Consider the following 21,590-nt stretch of genomic DNA (forward strand, 5'->3'; position numbering starts at 1 on the left):
CTGGGATGATTTAGTTGGGGACTGGCCCTGTTTTGAGCAGGGGACTGTACTAGATGACCTCCTGAGGTCTCTTCCAACCCCAATCTTCTCTGATTCTATGACTTGCCTTATCTTGAAGGCATTTGGTAACTTATAAAAAAGTTGGCTTGCTTCTTGACAAATCATGTCCAGAAATATTTGCCAAATTGAAAAGGTCCCAACCACTAGGAAAAGAAATGTTAGGAGACAATCAAATATGCTAATAAAACAAATAAGCATTTTAGCAGGATTGGCTATATTCCTAGCTCCGCCACTAAACAGGTGTATGACCTTAGGTGAGTCACTTCATCTCAGTTTCCTCTGCAATCCTTTGTCTTTCCTCTCTATTTAGATTGTTAAGTTCCTCGGGCAAGGACTGTCTCTTAGTCTGAATATGTACTGCGCCTGGACACAATGGAACCCTGATCAGTAGGTGCTACTGTAATAAAAACAAATAATTTCATACAGTGCACAGGCTTTCACATCTAGTCAGCCAATTCAAATCCAGCCCAGGCAGGGACATGGAGCTGTCTCTGCAAAGGTCTTTTTTGAAATGGGTTGGTGCTCTCAGTCCAGATCCCAGTGGACAACGATTCATAGCCCCAAACCACCATCACAACTGGCATTAACTAGACCAGGGGTCGGCAACCTTTCAGAAGTGCTGTGCCGAGTCTTCATTTATTCACTCTAATTCAAGGTTTCACATGTCAGTAATACATTTTAATGTTTTCAGAAGTTCTCTGTCTATAATATATAACTAAACTATTGTTGTATGTAAACTAAATAAGGTTTTTAAAATGTTTAAGAAGCTTTATTTAAAACTAAATTAAAATGCAGAGCCCCCTCGACCGATGGCCAGGACCCGGGCAGTGTGAGTGCCACTGAAAATCAGCTCGCGTGCCATCTTTGGCACGCGTGCCATAGGTTGCCTACCCCTCAACTAGATGCTTTTTGGCAGCCACAGGACAGAGGAAGAGAAATGAACAGGTCTGGAGACTAAACTGTCTTTCACCTCTAGAAGCAACAGCTCGTGGTCAGGGTTGAGAAACACTGGCAGGATGATGCCACTGCTACCCATGCTATCCCCGTTGTGTGGGTAAACCATGGATTTCAGTCTCCAGATGTTTCAGCCCCTCGGCACCTTTCACAACCATTATATGTAACGTGCACAGACACATTAACAACCTGATTTTAGAAGTTCTAGAAAGATCTCATTTAAGGAGAAGCCGTTCAATAAGGCAATATCTTGTGTGAGATCATTGTGACTTATTTTAAAGTTATTAGAAATTCTTCATTATTTTAAACACATCCATCCACTGTGAAAAGATTTCCTTCTCAAATGGTGGTATGATGTGGAATATGAAGCTTCATCCTACAACGTCTAAACATTTTATATCCAGATTTCCCACCCTCCCTTTCAAATAAGTATTTTGGGGGGCAGCCTCTTCAAAATGCAAAGTTTTCTGCTGTCATTGTCTCTGGGACCTTATGTCTGAATAAGAATCAAGTCCCACGTTCCAGTTGCTTTTCTGACTCATTGGCACTTGCATACTGTGGTAACGAACATTATAGGAAACCCTGAACTAGACAGATCCTGTAATGAAGTCATAATCATGAATTTATGACATCAAAGCCTGTTACCATGGCATTAACTGTAACATCACAAAGTGAGCAAGCAGTACGGCTTCACTTTAGAACCGAGTAGCAGGAGCAGATGGTCTGTAAGGAAGAAAAGCCTTTGTCTGAACATAGATACATTGGACAATTAGGGAAAAAACAACAATAACTGTACTTCTTTAAGTGAGGAAAATGTTGAAAGACACACAAGTGGAAGTGATTAAGAATGAGTTATTATAAAGTTATCCTTAGCATGGATGCTTCTTTCAAAGGCTCACTGTTACCTCTAAAGGAATGGGCCCTTTCAATCTTTCTGAATAAAACATATGGTACAAGCAGATGTAAAGAAGAGATATGCTTTTCAAGATGCTTAAAACTATAGTTCTTCTTCCCCCCAGGCCTGTAATTTAAATATGACTTACAAACAATTTTCTTACAAAATACAGTGTACGTTCAGTGTGTGCACATGCTTGGATCTCTGTGAGTCAGTGTGTGCACTTGTAAGTAAATATCTGTGCATGTATCAGTGGATTTACATGCCTCTGCATCTATGTACCATTATGATGAGGGTCATGTCTATTTCCCAGTAATTATGAATCCAGTCTGTATCCTGCCCACTACCACACGTACCTTGCCTGATGAACATTCGGTCCCATCCAAGGGGGGCCCTTTCTTTGTTTTGCAGAAGTAAGGGTTATCTGGATGGCTGCACCACAGCTGCTTGCAAGGGTCAAAGGTTCTGAACTGTGAAGCAAACAAGAGCCTTTCTGTTATTTTAATGAGTAGATAAAATAACAGCCTCATCCACTCCCAACCCTGAAATTATGAGCATGTAAGAGAGAGAGCAGGTAGAGTCAAGAATCATAGAATATCATGGTTGGAAGGGACCTCAGGCAGTCATCTAGTCCTCAAAGCAGGACCAATCCCCAGGCAGTTTTTTGCTGCAGATCCTTAAATGGCCTTCTCAAGGACTGAACTCAGAACCCTGGGTTTAGCAAGCCAATGTTCAAACCACTGAGCTATCTCTTCCCCCTGCTCTGAACCTTTCCCATTGCAGAGACCTAGACCCCAGAGAGGCAGAAGCAACTTCATGAAATTAGTTTTGAAGTGGAACTGAGACTGTCTCTTGTTTCAAACAACTGTTTTCAACCCACTTGGACCTCTTCCCTCTCCTACAGTCTGAATGTGGACAATCCTAGTTCCTTCGTTTTGAAGTCATTTTTCAAAACCCCCAGTCCAGAAATTTGTTGCAGCTCTTCCATCAGGGCAAACAGAAGCATCCTCCAGGGTGCTATCACTTCTGATCCAATCTGGTGAACGGGCGGGAAAGGAAAAGACTGGAGCCAGAATCCTCTTGGTGGCTAAAAAGCCTAATAAACCACGCCGGACAATGACCAGAGACTTTGCAAGATGCTACCAAACCCAGGACTACTTCAAACTTGGCCCACAGAACCACTATGCAACCCCCCTGCTGCTTCCTTAGCACACTCTATTACTGAGGGGGACTTCCTTTCATTCTACAGCAAGAGAAAAAATCCCGACTCTATTAATAGGCGCAATACTCACAGCTGTGCATGTTTTGTAACCCACACCAAAGTCAAAGCGGCACTGTTCATCCATAGAGTAATTGATTCCCGGGAGCTCTGGTAACTTGGGCCATTCATGCTCAAAGGGATCGTCTAGCAGGCAGTCATAGGAACTGCAGTGACATCAGGCAAAGACAAAATTGGGTTGAATGTTGCAAAATTTACTCTCTTTCTCCACACCTTTCTTCTTTATTGTTTTGTGGTTTTACCTATTTCCCTGACACCCCACGACCCCGCATTAAGACATCTTTGCTGTCTTGACCATCCCCCACATCCCTTACAATAGCCACCACCACCATGTGCATTTTTCCATCAGCTAAGAGAGGATGATGCATGGCCTCTACCAAAGCCACTTCACAGGCTGGGAGCAGCACCCCTCTAGAAAAAATTTGTCTCCACTACAACGGCTCTGGTGGTGTCCATCATCACTCACTGACAACTCCTCCCTTGGAGTGAAGAACCAGCAAGTTCACTACCAGGTGCCTAATTGTCACTGTCAAGGAAAAACTCTGTGTTAACAATAGATGCTGTTGTCACAACACATTCAAGGTGGTCAGAAGATTCCAGTCCAGGATTTATTGCTACTTCTCCTGCCCAAAATAAACAGGTTGAAATGCAACCAAATCCTGGCTAGATTCAGCTGGTTATAAATCTGTCCCTCCAGTAATTCTTTTTCAATTTTACTTCAAACAAATGCACAACTTACTGGGGTGTTACACTTTCTGCAAAATGCAGAACATTGGCGAGTCTAAAGGATAGGCAGGGGCATTGCAGGTAGAAACATGTGAACTGATCAACTCAAACTACAAAATTACTTAATTTCAGCTTTGATGTTTCCTCAAAATAGCAATGATTCACTTGAAGAGTGTGTGTGTGTGTCAACTTCAGTGATATCCGCATCTTTTTTCAGGCTACTATTTGCACAGTCCATTGAGTAAGAACCTGATTTGTTAAGGCAGGTCACGTGGAGAAGGTCACATATTTTTCTAATGTGTTTCTGAATGGCTAGACCTATCCCAGGTGATCATAAGTGCCATTTCAGCAAAAGTCACTTTCACATAAACATTTTTCAACCAAGATATGAACATGATCTTTGGAGAGGCCCAGGGGCTCTCCATTCAATATGTTTTTTCATGTATTGAGTATGGTATGATCTGAGCCTATTCAGCAATGATCATCAGTCCATAGCACAAAATTAACAGAGGCTTGTCAGTGCACTAAAAGAAGGGGAGAATTAACAGGGAAGCTAAAGCAAGCACTATCTTTCAAGGTCAGGGTTCAGAGACCAGAGTTAAGGCCCTAAGAGAAAGTTTATATTGTGTCTGCTACACAAGATTCTTTTTGGTTTTGCTTTCCTTATTCAAATGTATCTTTGCAATAAGATGCTTCCACTCTCATTCTTCTATGCATATGCTAGTTCACACAAATACATGCAATCATTCATTTGTACCATAAAAACATAGACTAGCTAGTCTAAATCATAGTTGTTGAAAATGACCTACTGTATGTATCGGTTCAACTCCTGCTTGCTGCATCGGGACCAATGATAACGGTGGAATGCAGCTTGTACCAGTGGTGCCATAATGCTCCCCATGCTGGTCTCATCTGCACACCGGTTCCCCTGGCCATCATGTTCCATACCTAACCTGTTAAAAAAGCCTGTGAGTTCTGTTCCAAAGAGACATGCCAGATAGACAGTTATTAGTAGCATTCTGAATAAGGACATTTCCTGTAAAAGCCTCTATTTAACTGGATGAGGAAGGAGGCATATTCACTGTGCCTCCTCCACTGGCTGGACCAATAGTTGCCACTTTTCCAGCATTCCATGCAATTCCAGCACCAGTAAGAGTGCAGGTCTGTACAGAGACAGAGCAGGAATAAAATGCAAGGAACTGAACTTACCAGCTATGGCTATTCGAACTACGATTCAGCTTCTAGGATATGACTTAGGCTCAACTCAGGGGCATAAGAAAAGTCTTTGTCCAAGACAGGAACTTATAGAAGAGGCTTCTAAATGGCACAGATTTTTTTTTTTAATTTTATCCTCTAATGATGCTAGATGGAATCCCATGAGAGACACTGAATGGATGTATAAAAGGAGGTGAAGAGGTTGTCATTTCTGGGGTTGGCAAATAAAGATTTGTGTGTTAACGGGGCACATTGGCACATTGCTGAAAGATGGCAGAGCTAAGGTTGCATAGGCAACCCTGACTCTGCATTTCCTGGTTTTCAGAAGTTTGAGTGTTGCTCAAGTCAGCATTCTGCAAGATGACATACCACCTAGCAACCTAACTCTGCATTAATGTAGATTGTACATACACCCATTCAATTTCCAGACTCATTCCGGTACCAAGGTGACAGATCCTAAGATGTGCAGATATGTAGACTGTAAACTCTAAGGCAGAGATTGCCTTTGAGTTGCTCACTGCACTTACTATACTACAAATAGATTTATTCACTCCTGTATTTACCCGTTTTAGCAGCCGTGTTAGTAACTTGGAGGGCCATTATTTCATCACATCACAACTTTGCATACATCAGCAAGTACACTGCATGTGGCAATGCTGAGCCTGGGGGACTAAACACCCTGCTGAGCCACTGCACAATGATGAAAAAAAAAAAAGATAAAATGTCCAGCTGTCTCCTCCAATGACTTACACATGGCCGGTCTCGTGGGCAACCACGAATGCTGAGGAGAATCCATCCTCATGGTTGAGAGTGCAACTGCGTAAAGGGTGGCACATACCAGTGACAGGAGCATAACCTGGAGCGAGACAGAAGACAAAGCAAGGGGGGGGGGGTTAATGAGAAGGAAAAAACCACAAGCTAGAGCCATTCCAAATGTATTTTATGTCCAGCTCCCTTCTGAGGGACATGGACTCCACAGCTGCCTGTGAATATAAATGAAGCCTATCATATGTTCCACCAGCTCATAGCTCATGGAGGGAAATGGGCTTGGAGGGTATTAGAATTACACACTGCTTGAACCTTGCCTTGCCACCTGCAATAACTGTGTTGCATTCATTCCTGACTCATTCTCACACTAAAGGAACAGCGAACATTGTCCGTATCTTAAACAAATGCACCAGCAACTGCTATAATCCAACGGCCACCTGTACAGATGGATTGAAAACATATTTGACAGCCTCCTCGCCCCTTTCTGCACCTATTCACATCTTTGACTGCATGTCTGACTTGCCAGCTCCTTCTCAGATTAATCTCATAGTAGTTTCCTTGTAATTTTCCTCAGAAGCTTGTTGCACTAGGTGGCAACAGGGACTGCTCATGGGTTACAGAGTCTTCCACCCTTAGATTGCTGTTTCGACTCTAATCCAATCCACAGGTCCTGAAAACTGTAATCATCTGATGGCTGCTTGATAATCTATGTCAGTGGCTCTCAACCTTTCAGGAGTCTGATTTGTCTTGCATATCCCCAAGTTTCACCTCACTTAAAAACTACTTGCTTACAAAATCAGACATAAAAATACAGATGTGTCACAGCACACTATTACTGAAAAATGGCATACTTTCTCATTTTTACCATATAATTATAAAATAAATCAATTGGAATATAAATATTGTACTTACATTTTGGTGTATAGAATATAGAACAGTATAAACAAGTCATTTAGTTTGTACTGACTTCACTAGCACATTTTATGTAGCCTATTGTAAAATTAGGCAAATATCTAGATGAGTTGATGTACCCCCGGAAGACCTCTGCATACCCCCAGGGGTACGTGTAGGTCTGGTTGAGAACCACTGGCCTACGTGAAATAGACTGGCAGTCTCAGCCCAGTTTATAGTAGAGAGGTGGACACCAATTGACAATCTCATCAGACAAAAACTTAATCAGCCTGGAAGCCAATCTACCTTCACAGCTTTTCGAGGTCAAGGAAAGGGGGTGTGTGGAGCAGCCTGTACACTGAAGCTGTCAGCACAATGGATATACAAGGGATAGTCTCTGGGGCAACTTTCAACAGCACTAAATAAAAAAAAAAATTCCTCTGACCCTGGAATGCTCCCTGGCATTTTGGGGCAATGAACAAATGGAGAGAACAGATCAAGGATGAGTGGGAAGTTCTCTCCTGTACCTCTCACAAGTCGATTTAATTTGCACTCATTATTCAGCAGTGAGTGATAGTATCTGGAGCACTGTCGCAGCAGGCAAAACTAAGAGGACAACATGTCAGGCAGGTGACAAGAGGGGAAAACAAACACTACCAAGAAAGAAACTTAAGCCAAGGAGTTTACCAAATACCTCAACTGGTCAGTACCCACTGGGACATGGACATGGTTTCCGGTGAGGTCATCTTGGCTGCCAGTGCCAAGAACAGGCTAATATTACACATACATACCCAAACATTCCTAATATTTTCCATTCCATAATGGTAATGCATCCTGACTAACCAGACTGCATATGTAGAATGGCACCACTGTTCAGTTTAACCCCATCTCCTCCTACAGGCAGCAGACCTCCTATAGGTGCTGTGCTCTAACGACTGTTTCAGCCTGACTCCCTCCCCTGACTGGTTTCCTTATTTTGAACACTGACACTATGCTGTCGCTTTTCCGGGAAGCTTGTGACTGCAGTGACTTCTCTGAACTATGTATCTTCTAGGCCATTTGTTCCCCAGAAACCCAGTGGTGGGGGAACAACTAATATTAATTACTCCGGAACGAGGTGGAGGGGGAAGGATGTGAGTGGAACTGAATCTAATTCATAAACTGAAAGAATGAGCGAATCAGCACTCTGTACAGGTGGCCAAGGATGATAAAATAAAGCAAAAGTGAAGAGTTTCCTGAAGACTCCTCCCAAATGAAGGTCCTGAAGACATCAGTAGCTGACTCCATGGCCACCCTGATAAGACTGAATGCCTGAGATAAAGGCAGTTGTTAAGAAAAATGGAGTTCAATTAAATCATTGTGTAATTCTTTACGCTTGTGCTCTCTGTCTGCCTGTTTACCTCATCCTTCAAGGAGTTTCCAAGACCAGCAGCTATGTTCCAGTGTTCCCATAGTAATGGCCCACTACACATAAGGTAGTCAACTGGGCCAACACAGAACTGGACAAGATGTGACTTCTCAGCTCCTACAGAGACAATGGATTGGGGTTGCAGCCATGAGAGTCATTTTTGTAAATAGGGATCTCAAGGAGGTAGATAAGCAGGGCCCTTCCAGGGATCTTCTGGAAATGCGGTTTGAGAGAGTCATAGAAGCTACATATTTGGGGCGAGGGCCAAGGGTGTAATACGCCTCTAGGTGCTCCATGGTTGGTAACCTAGCAGCCGCCGTTGTTAAACAGGGATTTGGGACAGGGGAAAAAGAAGCCTCCCTTAAATAGTCTGAAGATGGCAGCTCAAAGACTGAGCCACATGGAGCCCAGAAGAGACTAGGGAAGAGGAGAGGATAGAGGAACTACAAGAGACCATGTTGTGTTATTGGGCTGTGCTGGGTCAGATACAGCCAGTTATGGCCATACTTCTGGGCACACTAGAATTACTGCAATACAATCCCCAGGCCATTAAAGAGAAATCAAATACACTTCAGGAGGACAACAAGGGGGACATATAGCTGGCGAGCATGCAGCAGCCTCCCAAACAGTTGATTCCCAATCATTCCTTAAGAAGAACTCAGTAATGATACAAATAGGCACCAGTCTATCAAATGATTACTCCTGACTTTCAGTCACTCTTATTTAGGCACCCTCAGGGTGCAATTGCATAAGAAACCCTATGGCCAATTCTGGTAGCTACCTCTGACTCTAGCTTAATAGTGCGCCTCTTCTGAGATGCATGTGCACACAGAGTATGTGCCATGTTATGTATGTTTATTGAGAGACTGGATTGAGTACTATTTGGTGAATATGTTATTTGTCAGTTTTGTCAATTTTCAACTAATAATTTTTAATGATATTCAACCAGCTCAATAACGCTGAAACACTACTCATCAATTAAATTGTTTGCTAAAAAACCCAGCAATTTTAAGTGAATAATTTGTTTGAATATTTTTTCTGACATTCAGCCAATTGTCCTTAGAAACAGAATGTATATTTGCTATAGAGCCTGCTTACTCTGGAATTTTTAAAGGATCATAAGTTTCTTAAAATACCATTTTTCTTTTTTTTTTTTCAAACTAACGCAAGTCAAGTTGGCCTTCTGTTGGAACAAGTATGGTGAGAATTTTTTAACATGGGAAATGTGTGTTCACCCTCTCCAAACTCAAATGGCTAAAGGGACTTTATTCAAACTCAAACTTTTACTCAAACTTTCAGACAAAAAAATATTATCTTCAGAAAAAGACCGATGCACAATTTTTGAGAGCTTAACGAAATCATCTGCTCTAGGTGAGGTGGTGGTCAAAATGGCAAGCAAGATGTGGCAGGCTGAATCAAGAAAAAGACAGAGAATGATGCTGAAAGTACAAGAATCCCATTGTATGGGCCACACCTTAAATACTGTGTTCAGTTCTGGCCAAACCTTTTAAATAAATATATAGAAATGGTCCCAAGAGGGACAATAAAAATGATTAGACCCGTGGAAAGTGTTTCTTTATGAGGAGAGACTGAATAGATTTTGTTTAGAGTTCAATACTGAATGGAAGGTCCATTTCCTGAAAGGAAGGTTCATTTAGTCTCTCAAAACAGAAGACCGCCAATGAAGGAGGGTACCCAATGAATTAAAAGGACAATCCATTTGAAAATGATAAAAAAATTACTCAAAAAATACTTAACCTGTGAGTCTCATTGGCAAAAGATTTTATTGAGACGAAAAGCACAGTCAGATGCAAAATATGATGAGATATTTATATGGATAATAAAAATGCCCTAAGTTATATCAGCTAGCATTATAAAATATTCAGTAACTTAAATGTTCCTGTTTCCAGACACGTGCTAACCACTAACTGGATTTAGCAAGAAACTTCCTCCAACTGCCTGTTATCAAATTATTGCCCATTATTGAGGGTTTACTCCTTTCTGTGGCACATCTGGTACTAGTCACTGTCAGAGGAAGCTACCAGCTTAGATGAACCATTAGTCTAACCCAGTATTATAATTCCTATGGTCAGGCAAAGACCAGACACGGAAAATTTCAAACCAATCGATTAATGTTTTGGAAAAGTATGGGCATAGGAAAACAAGATGCTATAATGCAGTGGTTCCCAAACTTGTTCCATCGCCTGTGCAGGGAAAGCCCCTGGTAGGCCGGGCTGGTTTGTTTACCTGCCGCGTCCGCAGGTTCGGCCGATTGTGGCTCCCAGTGGTCGCGGTTCGCTGCTCTAGGCCAATGCACATGGTAGTGGGAGGAGGGACAGCTGAACTGCTGGCAATTGATAGCCTGCTGGGCGGCTGCAGCACAGGGAATTTAGGGGAGTGGGGAGCTGATAGGGGGAGCTGATAGGTGGGCTGCTGGTCCACCCTGGTTCCAAGCCCCCACCGGCTAGCTGCAATGGGCTGCTCTTCCTGCAAGCAGTGGACAAAGCAGGCAGCTGCCAAACAACGTTAGAAGGGAGCATTACAAAACTTTAAACGAGCACGTTCCCTAATTGATCAGCAACGTAACAACAAAACAACGTTAACCGGGACGACTTTAAGTGAGGAGTTACTGTACCAACCTCCTGCCCAGGATGGTGATGGTGACTGTGAAATGCTCAAGGAGATTAAGAGAGGCTATAAAAACAGAAAACTCAGTAATAATGGAGGATTTCAACTCATAGATCAGTAATTGGTTAAAAGACAGGAAATAAAGGGTAGGAATAAATGATCAGTTTTCAGAATGGACAAAGATAAATAGCGGGGTCCCTCAAGGATCAGTACTGGACCAGTGCTGTTCAATATATTCATAAATTATCTGGAAAAAAGAGTAAAAAGTGGCATGGCAAAGTTTGCAGTTGATACAAAATTACTCAAGATAGTTAAGTCAAAGCACACTGCAAAAAGTTACAAAGGGAACTCACAAAACTGGGTGACTGGTCAAGAAAATGGAAGATAAAAATCAATGTTGATACATGTAAAGTAATGAACATTCAAAAACATAATCCCAACTACACATACAAAATGATGAGGTCTATCTTTCTTGAGCAGCAACAGCTAATTTATTTTGGAGTCATTGTGGATAGTTCTCTGAAAACATCTACTCAATGTACAATGACAGTAAAAAGACCTAACAGAATGTAAGGAACCATAAGGAAAGGTCAAAATAAGACGACACCCATGGGATTCAATTTTGTCTTTCCTCCATTCCTTTTATTAAGTTCTCATCTTTATAACTTTTTCCAAAACCTTTGTGGACCTCAGCCAGTAGGCACACAGACATTGTCAGCAGGAAATCCCTTCCAATTGCTGGGTTTCCCCCAAGCCCAGCAAACTGCACATACATGATCAAGATGAATACAGTACCTTGCATACCTGCTGGACCAAAATCTTGCCTGGTGAGGAATACGGCATGGTCATGGTATTCAGCATGTTCTGGGTCTGAGCGCTGCTGAGAATGGGCCCAGCGGCAGACCTGCTCCAAGCTCCGAGATGGGTTCCCCCGCTCTATCAGGCTGACTGACTAGGGGGTGAAAAGAAAGGAGGGGGCATTACCGGGTGACAATGAACCTGTCCCAAGTTTTGAGGTAGAGGGTACGGAAGATCCCCAGATAGAGTTTCCATGACATTAATAATGAAAACATAGTATATTAAATTTCATAGAATCACAGCTTAAAGCCAGCAAGGACCACTGGATCATCTAGTCTGACCACCTGTATGTCAGAGGCCACCTAACACCACCCAGCCCCACGCAGCAAACCCAACAGCCAAAATCAGACAAATGTATCACAACCCTCAGGAGACTAAGCTCTTGTGTATCACAGGGCAAGAACAGGAGGGGCCAGGTGCACGCCCAAAGCCCCTTCGATGGCAGGGAACTGATTGAGATATACCCGGTTGATCCTGGCAAGTGATCTGCATCCCACGCTGCAGAAGAAGGGGAAAAAATCCCAGGTCACTGCCAATATGATCTGGGGGAACACTCCTTCCCGACTCCATGTATGGCGATCAGTTAGACCCTGAGCATGTGAGCAAGAACCAGCCAACCAAGCAGAAAGAGAAAATACTTTGTGCCACTTAGAGTTCTGGCTCACTTTACCCAGTGTCCCATCTCCAGCCACAACCATCTCTGATGCTTCAGAGGAAGGAGACAAAAAAAAAACCAAGCAGAACATATTTGGGGCAAAAAAAATCCTTCCTTGGCCCCTCCCCCTCCAGAAATTATAAACATGCAGCACCCCGAGGAATGAAGGATGTCTGGCACACAGTAAATGGAATAGTAGTGTAGGGAGGGGTAATGCTGGACAAAGATTCCAAAGTGCCTAATCTTATGAAAACCTAGGTAAGATCTTCAAGCACAACAGAGAGGATCTTGATTATTCAGACAACCCATACACGGTAAACTGCCTGGAACTCAATGTACTGTAGAAGGATGAAGGTCTGAGTTGGCCCTGTCAGGAGTGCAACCTGTGGCTTTTAGTTCACATCTCAATGTTTAGACTTTCTGCTTTTGCCTCCTTTGCATCTTCAGTATATCATCATCAATTAAATGCCAGCATTAACACCTTAGCTGAGAGGCCAGAAACCCTATCTCCTTCCTCAGATGGAAATGATGTTCTGTTGTCACCTGCCTGGGGATGCTTGCCACAATGTGGGCTGCCTCAAAGCTTTTCCTCATGTACCTGGGAAACCATGATCACCGCCTTCAGGATGCACGCAGTTTCTGCTCACCAGGAATACTTCTCTTGTAATCAGATATTTTCCAGGAAATGCTGGTGTTCTGTATCTGCAGCAGCTCATAAAATGGCTGTTTGCTTCAGTTCAGCAGTAACCAGACAGAAAAACCCTTCCACCAATGTAGGCTGCATCTACATTATGGGCTATGGAAGCACAGCTATGCTGGTAGGGCAGACATATCCTTTGACTCCTCAGAGAAAGCTTTGTATGCCATTTTGTTAGCTTCATCACAACACTTTGGGCTTATGCTGTACGTTATAGCACATTTAATGAGAGGATCTGAGTGTTCCACATCAACTGACCAGCCCTGTGATTTAAATATTCTATTTACAGATAGGGGAATAGGCACAGAGTGATCTAAAATCACACAGCAAAATAGAGACAAAATCAGGATTTGAACATATGAGACTCACTGAGAGGCAATGTTGTGCAGTGGACTGGGCAGCAAATTAAGCCTGACTCCAATCCTGGCCCTGACACTGATTTACCATGTGTCCTAGGGCAGTTCACCTAACCTTTCTGTGTTCTGGTTTCTCCATTTGTAAAATAGGAATTAAAATGGTTACCTGATGGACTGTTGTGAGGATTAGTTAACACTTGTCCTCTGCTTTGAAGAGGTGAATCATGAAGGCCCCAATTTGGGAAAGCATTTAATTGTGTATGCATATTCACCAGAGCACTTAAGCATATGCGTCACTGGAATTCAGTGGGACTTGAGCATGTGCGTAAGTCCTGTTCTGAATAGCAACATTTTCCTGATTCGGGGCTTATGTAAGTGCTAATTATTAGTGCTAGTAGACACTACACCAGACTGTTGCTGTGCACTTCATTCCCTTTTGAAGGGCGACAGGGGAGTATTATGCCTTGACTCTACTACACGCCCCCTCCACACTGCTCTTTGTCTTGGTGAAGAGCTCAAAATGAGTGCAGCTATAGCAAAATAAAACCCACACACCACAGAACCAGTCCAGAAAGCTGCTTCTCTGCACTATGATGTGACAGAAAATCCCTGCAACCAAAAATTAACCTCAGTTAACCAAATAAGATGTTAATTACTGAGAGATTAACCCTCCTGCCTTACCCCTCCCCAAGCCAGCTCAGAGCTGGAGTCAGCAGCAGCAGCAGCAGCGGGGGAAGGGTAAGATTTCTCAATCAAAAACACAGGGGTACTGTAAGGCAGAGATGTCCTCATGTCTGCCTTCTATAGAAGGAAAATCTTTGGAGTCTAGGAATTTCAACAAGTCTCACGTGAAACTGAGAGAGATTCAAGGTAGTTTTGTTTCAGTCTGGCAAAGCCACAGCATGTGACAGCTGCTTACAGAGGGAATGGAACTAATATTTCATATTTAAACAGAAATCTATTTGCCTTTCACACTTTAGCAAAAGATCAAAAATAGCTCTTCAGAGCAGGGAACTTGCCTTACTGTTTGTAAAGCCCTGTGCAAATTTACCACGCTGCACACGTTATTTTTAACAACAATAATTGTATCTGCGTTTAAAGTAAAGCATTTGCTCCTTTGTTTTTCCATCCTAGCAGGTCCTGTGCTGAAGCTACAATGCTGATTGCTGACCCTGTGAGATCCCAATCATTTCTACGGAACAGATTTTGATACTACATACAGCTGCACAGAGGATTAGCTCAAGGAAAAGACTGGCTGTGTGGAAGAGGATCTCTAATGCAAACACTAATATATAACTAGACTGAATCCTGAGTCATCTCCCCAGACATACACACCAATCTGAAAGCAGGGGGTGCAGACAGACGGGGAAGTTAGCTGAAGGTGTCATTCTTATAGACATAACCCAGTCTGGAAGCTCATTGCATCCCTCAGCCCAAGCCTGAGCATGCTGTATATTGTGACCATCCCTTTCCCCTAGATAGCATCTTCTCACTCCAGCCCTGTATTTACCTGTCTGTAGCCCACCATGATCATTCTGACCAGGACAATGTTAATGTGAACCCCCAAGGACTCGTCGTGGTAAATTTCATCCACCTAAGAAAAAAAAAGAAAATAGAAAATAAAAAGTTAAAAATAACCCTACTATTTAAAAAAACACTGGCTTTTGAAATGTCCTCATGCCTATAACAATAGGCAACCCTCTCCAGATCCTACGACAGTACAGAATATCTGCTAGCTTTCTTCATGTGACTATTGATCTAAAAAGGTGCAGTGGAACACTAAGAGGAGACACCGTCGGATAACATCTTCAAAAAGCAGTATAATATTTTTGTCTCTCTTGTAATTGCTTCTTCAAAACTTGAAAATAACACTTACAGTAACTGCTGATCCCTTTCCAGGTAGAGCTGGTATAAGCAGTATCTCTCTAAAAGTTCAAGCCCTATTTCAGCTTGTTAACCTCTTTTATCGCATGGGAGTCTCTGGTCACAGTCAAGAGATTCCCTGCTGAGTGATACCTCCAGGATTTACTCCACCCTTGTGTGGCGGAGTAGCATGTTCTTTAATTTCCAAACACTGAAAGCAGCATTGTCAGCTGTATCCCACTTTCTCCTCACACAACCACTAGTGTATTAACTAGGTCTTTGTTCCGAGCTCCTCCTGCGCCTACATGTAGAGGGATTGCTATTTGATGTAGTAGTTCTGGTCTGAGGGAAGGACTTATGTAGTATTCCAGTTCTGAGGATGCAGTGTAACAGTTCTTATGAAGCAGGTATTTCTATCCATGGCTCTCATTACATCCATTTTAAAACTCTCTTGGGGAACACAACGCAATCATCCTGCACTGTGGTGGTCTCCTCTCCAAAAGGGCATTGTTGCTAACTCCTTGAAGAAAAACGCATTGTACTTGATAAGTAGCTAGTGACACTAGCCCACTACTGGGGGTGTAGTCTCAGAAAGGAGACACCCCACATCACTCTCAATCGAAGGAGACAAAAGTATGCTGGATGCAGGTCCTTGTCCACACCAGGACCATCAATGGCTATGCAGGGTGTGGAAAGTTTTGCAAATCTAGCAATTCAACTAGGTGGACATCCATTCAATGCTTTAGAATGTACATTATTGCTTTGATACATCACTGCCCAACCCCCAGCCCTCCAAAAGCACTTCACACCCATCCTCCTTAGCAAAAAAAAAAAATCAGGAAAAGCCTCCGATAAATAGCTTTCAGAGTCTCTCTTCCAGCTGGCACAATTGTCTTTCTGCCACTGCCAAGAGATCCTATCAGAGGTTCTTTTTGAGGGGTAGCTGACAGAAATGTGCCAGAGACACCAGAAGATAATACAGAGACAAAGGAAACTTGCCAGATGTGATTCAATGCCCCTTCTCTCTCTCACCGCCCCCTTCAGTACACAAGCCCCTTCCTCACCCTGTCCTTGAACAAAACAGACTGAATTCAATCTGTTCCGATTCGTTCTGTGAGATCTCTCCAGACCACTTCACCTTCTCTCTCCTCCCAGCTCTTTGCCCTTCCCTTCCTTTCTCATGTTTGCTCTGCATTCATCTTATGACGTCCTAACTCACATGCCTCACGGGAGCAGGAAATGGTTAAAATAATCTTCCCTTGCTTCATTTGAAAAAAAACACTGTAAAGCAAAACTGACGGCAGGATGACAAGGGTAGAATATCCTTCCTTTCCGGGGTGCCTATCACATAACCCACATGAAATCGCCTTTCATGTCTGGAACATAGTGGGCTGTTTGTCTCCATACAGGGCAAGAGACAGACTCTCTTCAAAAGATGTAACACCAAATAAATATTTAAACACAGACACACATCTCTGTTTGAACAGTCTCCATAGTGACACTTAAACACTGTCCCAAAGCCTTGCTTAAACCCACTCCTACCCCTTTCCTCACTCTGATTCTGATATACAAAGTCATGCATGGCCCAGTGCGGAGTTAGTGTCTTTCTTTTTTTAATAAATGGTCCATTTTTAAAAAGCAAAATTTCCAAATGATTGGGCACTTTGCTGTCTGGTGATATCCCTGTTATCGTCAACTGAGTCCAGAACTGCTAGATTTCCCATGGCACTTGCATCAACCTCAGATCATCCTGCAATGAGTGGTTATTACCAGTGGAGAGTCTGAACTCATCCAGTGGAAGGAACTGTTTCATGTCCTAATATCCTCACATTTTAAGGAGAAAAATGGCATTTCAGAGAGAGATACAAGACCTTATCAAGCTGAGTGAATTAGTCATCTGAAAGCCCACATCAGCTATAAATCTGACCTATGCATGCCAAGCAGGAATCCAAATGAAAAGACAAATATATTTTTAAAGGACAGGACCTCTTTACGAAGCATCAGGAAGAACAAAGATGTGTTAACATTTGTAGTTAAAGGTAACCTGCAAATGAAAAAAAATGGGTTTGTGCCGTTTTCTTCCCCCTTTCAAGGATATATAAAGGAGGCTTGCAAGGGTCTTTCTCATCAGCTTCAAAAAAAACTTTTCTTCCACATATGTTTAAAAGCAGAAATTCAGGTCTTGTCTATCCTGCTTTTCCTGGAAGACCCTCTGGACAGCCTGAGAACTAGTAACAAGCAGGTGAAAACTGATTGAGTGAGGGGAAGTTATTTTTATTCAGACTGTTTACAACTATTTGTTTAGAGGTTGTTGTTTTTTTCTGTTAACACCTATTTCACACATCATGTACTATAAATGGCCAAAAGAAAATATCTGTTACTTAAGATATAACACCCAGCACCTTACAGTTAAAGTTTAATAAAAGTCTTAAAACATATCAGATGCCTCCAACAACAACAGAGAGGGAAAGACTTGACATTCTTTGAATTTCTAAGGTAAATACAAGCAGGAAATAATAACTTAAAAAATCAGCCAACATTTTCAAGAGTCTCGAGTGATTTGGGATCTCTCAGTTTTTGGGTGCCAACTGGCGACACATTAAAAGACCCCACTATTCAGAAAGTGCTGAGCAGTGCCTCCTCCGTCTCTGATAATCAGGCCCCTGTAAATTGTCTCAGGTTGGGCACCAAAAAATCACTAGTCACTTTTAAAGAGCTTGGCCCTCAAACCTTCATTACACATCATGGAGAAAAGGGACAAAGCCAAGGTTTATTCTTTGCAGGTCACCTTTAAGAGGGAAAAATCCAGGGTCTGAATTCTTTCTACTATTCCCACTGGTCCTTGCCCTCCATAATTCAAGAAAGGGTTTTCTTGCAGTATTTTACTGAGCGAGAGGATATGGGACAGCTTTAGGGGCATAGGAACTAGGTCAGTGCAGGTACTCTGTCTATTTATCTCATGAAATAATCTCTGCATGAGAGAATGTGTCAATTTATTATCTGGCCCAATAAAAATTATCATGAAGTTTGAATCTTGCAGACCTCACAGGGCTGGATCTGAAGATTTTTTTTATAAACCCTGCTACTGCTATTCTCTTCAATAGCCTACTCTGTCCTTTCTCTTGGAAGCTATTGGAGAGCCCTACGGTCAGGGCCAGCTCCAGGGTTTTTGCCACCCCAAGCGGCGGAAAAAAAAAGTCACGATCGTCGGCTGCTCCACCGCACCGCTTTCTTCTTCGGCGGCAATTCAGCGGCAGGGCCTTCTCTCCGAGAGGGACCAAGGAACCCGCCAACAAATTGCCACCGAAGAGCCCGACCTGCCACCCCTTCCCCTTGGCTGCCCCAAGCACCTGCTTGCTGACCTGGTGCCTGGATCCGGCCCTGCCTACGGTAAACAGATGCCCAAAATAAAATTTTAGACTAATGAACTACATCTGCCAGCAGTGATAACTTCCATCCCAGTACAATTTCCTTAACACACTAGTGGCTTTTGGGAAATGTAGTACATTCAAACCAACTATCCTGGTGGAAACACAAAGAGGGTTGTCTGAAAAGTGGAAAGAATAAAGTCTGAAATACTGAAAATGTTCTTTCAAATGGTTTTGTTAATGAAGTCAGCCACTAAGCAAAACACTTGCACAGATGCCAAGAAATCTAGTCTGTGCATGCAGCTCCAGTGACAAAATATATACAAAAGCAAGAGAGACATCTGTGGCCCTCAACCACCCACAAAACAGATGTGAATCTGGCAGAAAAACTGGTCTCTAAAATATTTTGATTTTTATAACATCAGACTTGACTTTTTCAAATGCTGATCAGGTTAGCACTGCTACGGGGCACACAGCTGGAGTAGGGGTAGGAAGGGTTCCAAAGCTATCAGAGTTGTTTTTCGCTAGTTCCTCAGTCTCCCAACTAAACCACTGGAAATACAAAAGCTGGAGTCGTCACAGATTTAAGCAAAAGGTGAACTGGATTGCCAACTATCAGGAAATATATTTAAATCTGTCAGTTACAGTCAGTAAAAAAATGTACAGTATGTCAGTAAAAATGGTAAGTTAACTTAAATAGTTTCCTTATTTCATCCAAAAGAGAAATATTTTTCCTTTACTCTTCCATAAATTTCCAGACTATAAGAATATTTTAAATATGTCATCCAAATTTATGGAACTTTTCTGTTTTGATGGCTAAAGTTGTGGATTCTTTAAAAATTCATACAGACATTGTATGAAGCCAGAATTGCAATTTTCCAGACTACATTAACACTTTTTAATGTATGGAACCTAGAATGTATATACACCTCTACCTCGATATAACACTGTCCTCGGGAGCCAAAAAATCTTACCATGTTGTAAGTGAAACCGCACTATATCGAACTTGATTTGATCCGCCAGAGCACACAGCCCCCCCGCCCCCCCGAGCGCTGCTTTACCGCGTTATATCCGAATTCGTGTTATATGAGGTGTCATTATAACGGGGTAGAGGTGTACTTATTTTGTATTTGAAATGACATCAGTAATTAAAAGCTGGAGTATAAGTCAATTCTGAATACAGTACAACTTTGCTAAATCTCTATAGGGATGAATACAGGTACTAAGAATTACTGATGTTTGCAAAGGAGTAATTTAAACCCCGATCCTGCAACTTGTTGTGCACAGGCAGACACAATTAAAGTCAATGGGACTGTCTGTGCATTTATACAGTCTCCTCACATGGAACAAGCTGCAAATCGCCTTAGACATTTAGGGCCTGGGCCTGCAGCCCTTACTCATACGATTTGTCTCAGTGTTTCCCGTGAGACTGACTACACACAAGCAAGCAAAGTTTGCACAAGTGGGCCCTTATTCAGCAAGTTTAGTAAGCAAGCAAACAAGCCCAACAAAATAGCAAGGATAAAAGTGCCTCGCTTGCCTCAGGCATACAAAGCCAAGGGGAGCAGAAAGTGGTGGAGAAAAAGGGGAAAAAAAAAAGCCACTGGCTGGCACAGAGATATTTATAACCCAGGTGATCTCCCCCTCGCCCCACGTGCCGCCCCCCTGTGCTCCCTTGAGTGTCCCCCAGCCCCGAACTTGCTCCCCCGTCCCTTCCCGGCCTGGAGTAGAGCAGCTCCATGCTTCCAATCCCTGCAGCAACTGCTGCCGCAGGGTCCTAGTGTCGCCCCCAACCCGCATATCTAACTGCCAGGGCAGACTGAGTCTGAGCCTGCCCTTCCCCCTCAGACCCTTTCATTTTCCAATGGGACCCTCCAGCAGCACAGGGAAGTAGAAAAGAACTGGAGTTAGTATGACACATTTCATACTAAGTTCAGATAGATACCAAATGTGTTTCACAAAGCAATGAATTCAAACTTGATCCAGAGTAGCACAATGTTTATGGGAATGTTTGTAGACATTACGGGCTCAAAAATAGATTATGTAAAATCTGGAAACTATTTTACTGAGACAGGGAATTTCATCCCTACTCTTTTTTTAAAGCAATGTCTTGGGATCTTTAACTCCCACCTGGACAGTTATGTGCAGAATGAACTTCAGTCTAATGTCTCCCCCAGATGACTGTTGCTAGTAGCTCCTACGTTTTATGTACATAGGTGCTGAAGCAGAAATCTAATTCCCTACCACTAGATAGAGATCAGGGTCATTTCTACAACACTTTAGTAGGAAACTAAAGAATCCATATCGGATAGAAACTAATATGACTTTCACAGGTTAATTTTAAAAAACCTACATGTGAATTAGCATTGTCCAAGGGGTAAACTGCATAGCATATTTTTTATATAATTGATTGAACAAAATCAAGAGTTTCTGCACTGGCAAGAAGCACAGGGGTGCGTTGCTTTCTAGTGTGATGAGCCCGACCCCAATCAGGAAGAGTTTCTAGGAGAAACGCCAGCACGGGGCCAGCTCCTCCTGCCCTCGGGCTAAAGTGCCTGTTGAGTTTAGAGAAAAACTGGCAGAGCTTCAAAAGCACACCAAATGCCAGCTCCTTTCTGAACCTGACAGCTCTGACCTGAAGTGCCTTAAGAAGCATTTTGGCAGCTTACGCCACCCCCTCAACTGGGTTAGACTTGGCTGGAGTGGAGAGGAGGTAAGAATGAGGGCAAGGAGAGAGGATGGGCAGCAAGAATTTGGGAGGGGAGGTGGAGAAGAGAAGGGAGAAGGGCGAAGCTGTAACTCAACATCATGAAAAACTTTAGGTTAAATCTGCCAATTGGTAGCAGTTTGTTTCTCTCCACCACATGAAATAAATCCCTTCCATTGTCTCCACAACTCAAAGATGATTAATCCTTTGCCATATACACTTATGATTTCAAGTTAGATTGAAGCTGAATGGGACAGAAGGG

The 21,590-nt window shown here is 42.7% G+C and overlaps 1 protein-coding gene across 1 annotated transcript in view; it reads right to left on the minus strand.

Moving 5' to 3' along the window:
• ADAMTS14 (ADAM metallopeptidase with thrombospondin type 1 motif 14) overlaps positions 1-21,590 on the minus strand; it is an 89,202-nt gene that overhangs the window by 20,988 nt on the left and 46,624 nt on the right. Inside the window, exons 5-10 of the mRNA XM_032782722.1 lie at positions 14,901-14,984; positions 11,620-11,776; positions 5,880-5,985; positions 4,724-4,867; positions 3,202-3,334; positions 2,266-2,379 (exon numbers count right to left, since the gene is read on the minus strand). Of these exons, the coding sequence (XP_032638613.1) occupies positions 2,266-2,379; positions 3,202-3,334; positions 4,724-4,867; positions 5,880-5,985; positions 11,620-11,776; positions 14,901-14,984 (738 nt within the window). The remainder of the gene's footprint in view (positions 1-2,265; positions 2,380-3,201; positions 3,335-4,723; positions 4,868-5,879; positions 5,986-11,619; positions 11,777-14,900; positions 14,985-21,590) is intronic.

This window comes from Chelonoidis abingdonii, chromosome 15 (genome assembly GCF_003597395.2).
Source record: "Chelonoidis abingdonii isolate Lonesome George chromosome 15, CheloAbing_2.0, whole genome shotgun sequence".
Classification (NCBI taxonomy): domain Eukaryota; kingdom Metazoa; phylum Chordata; order Testudines; family Testudinidae; genus Chelonoidis; species Chelonoidis abingdonii.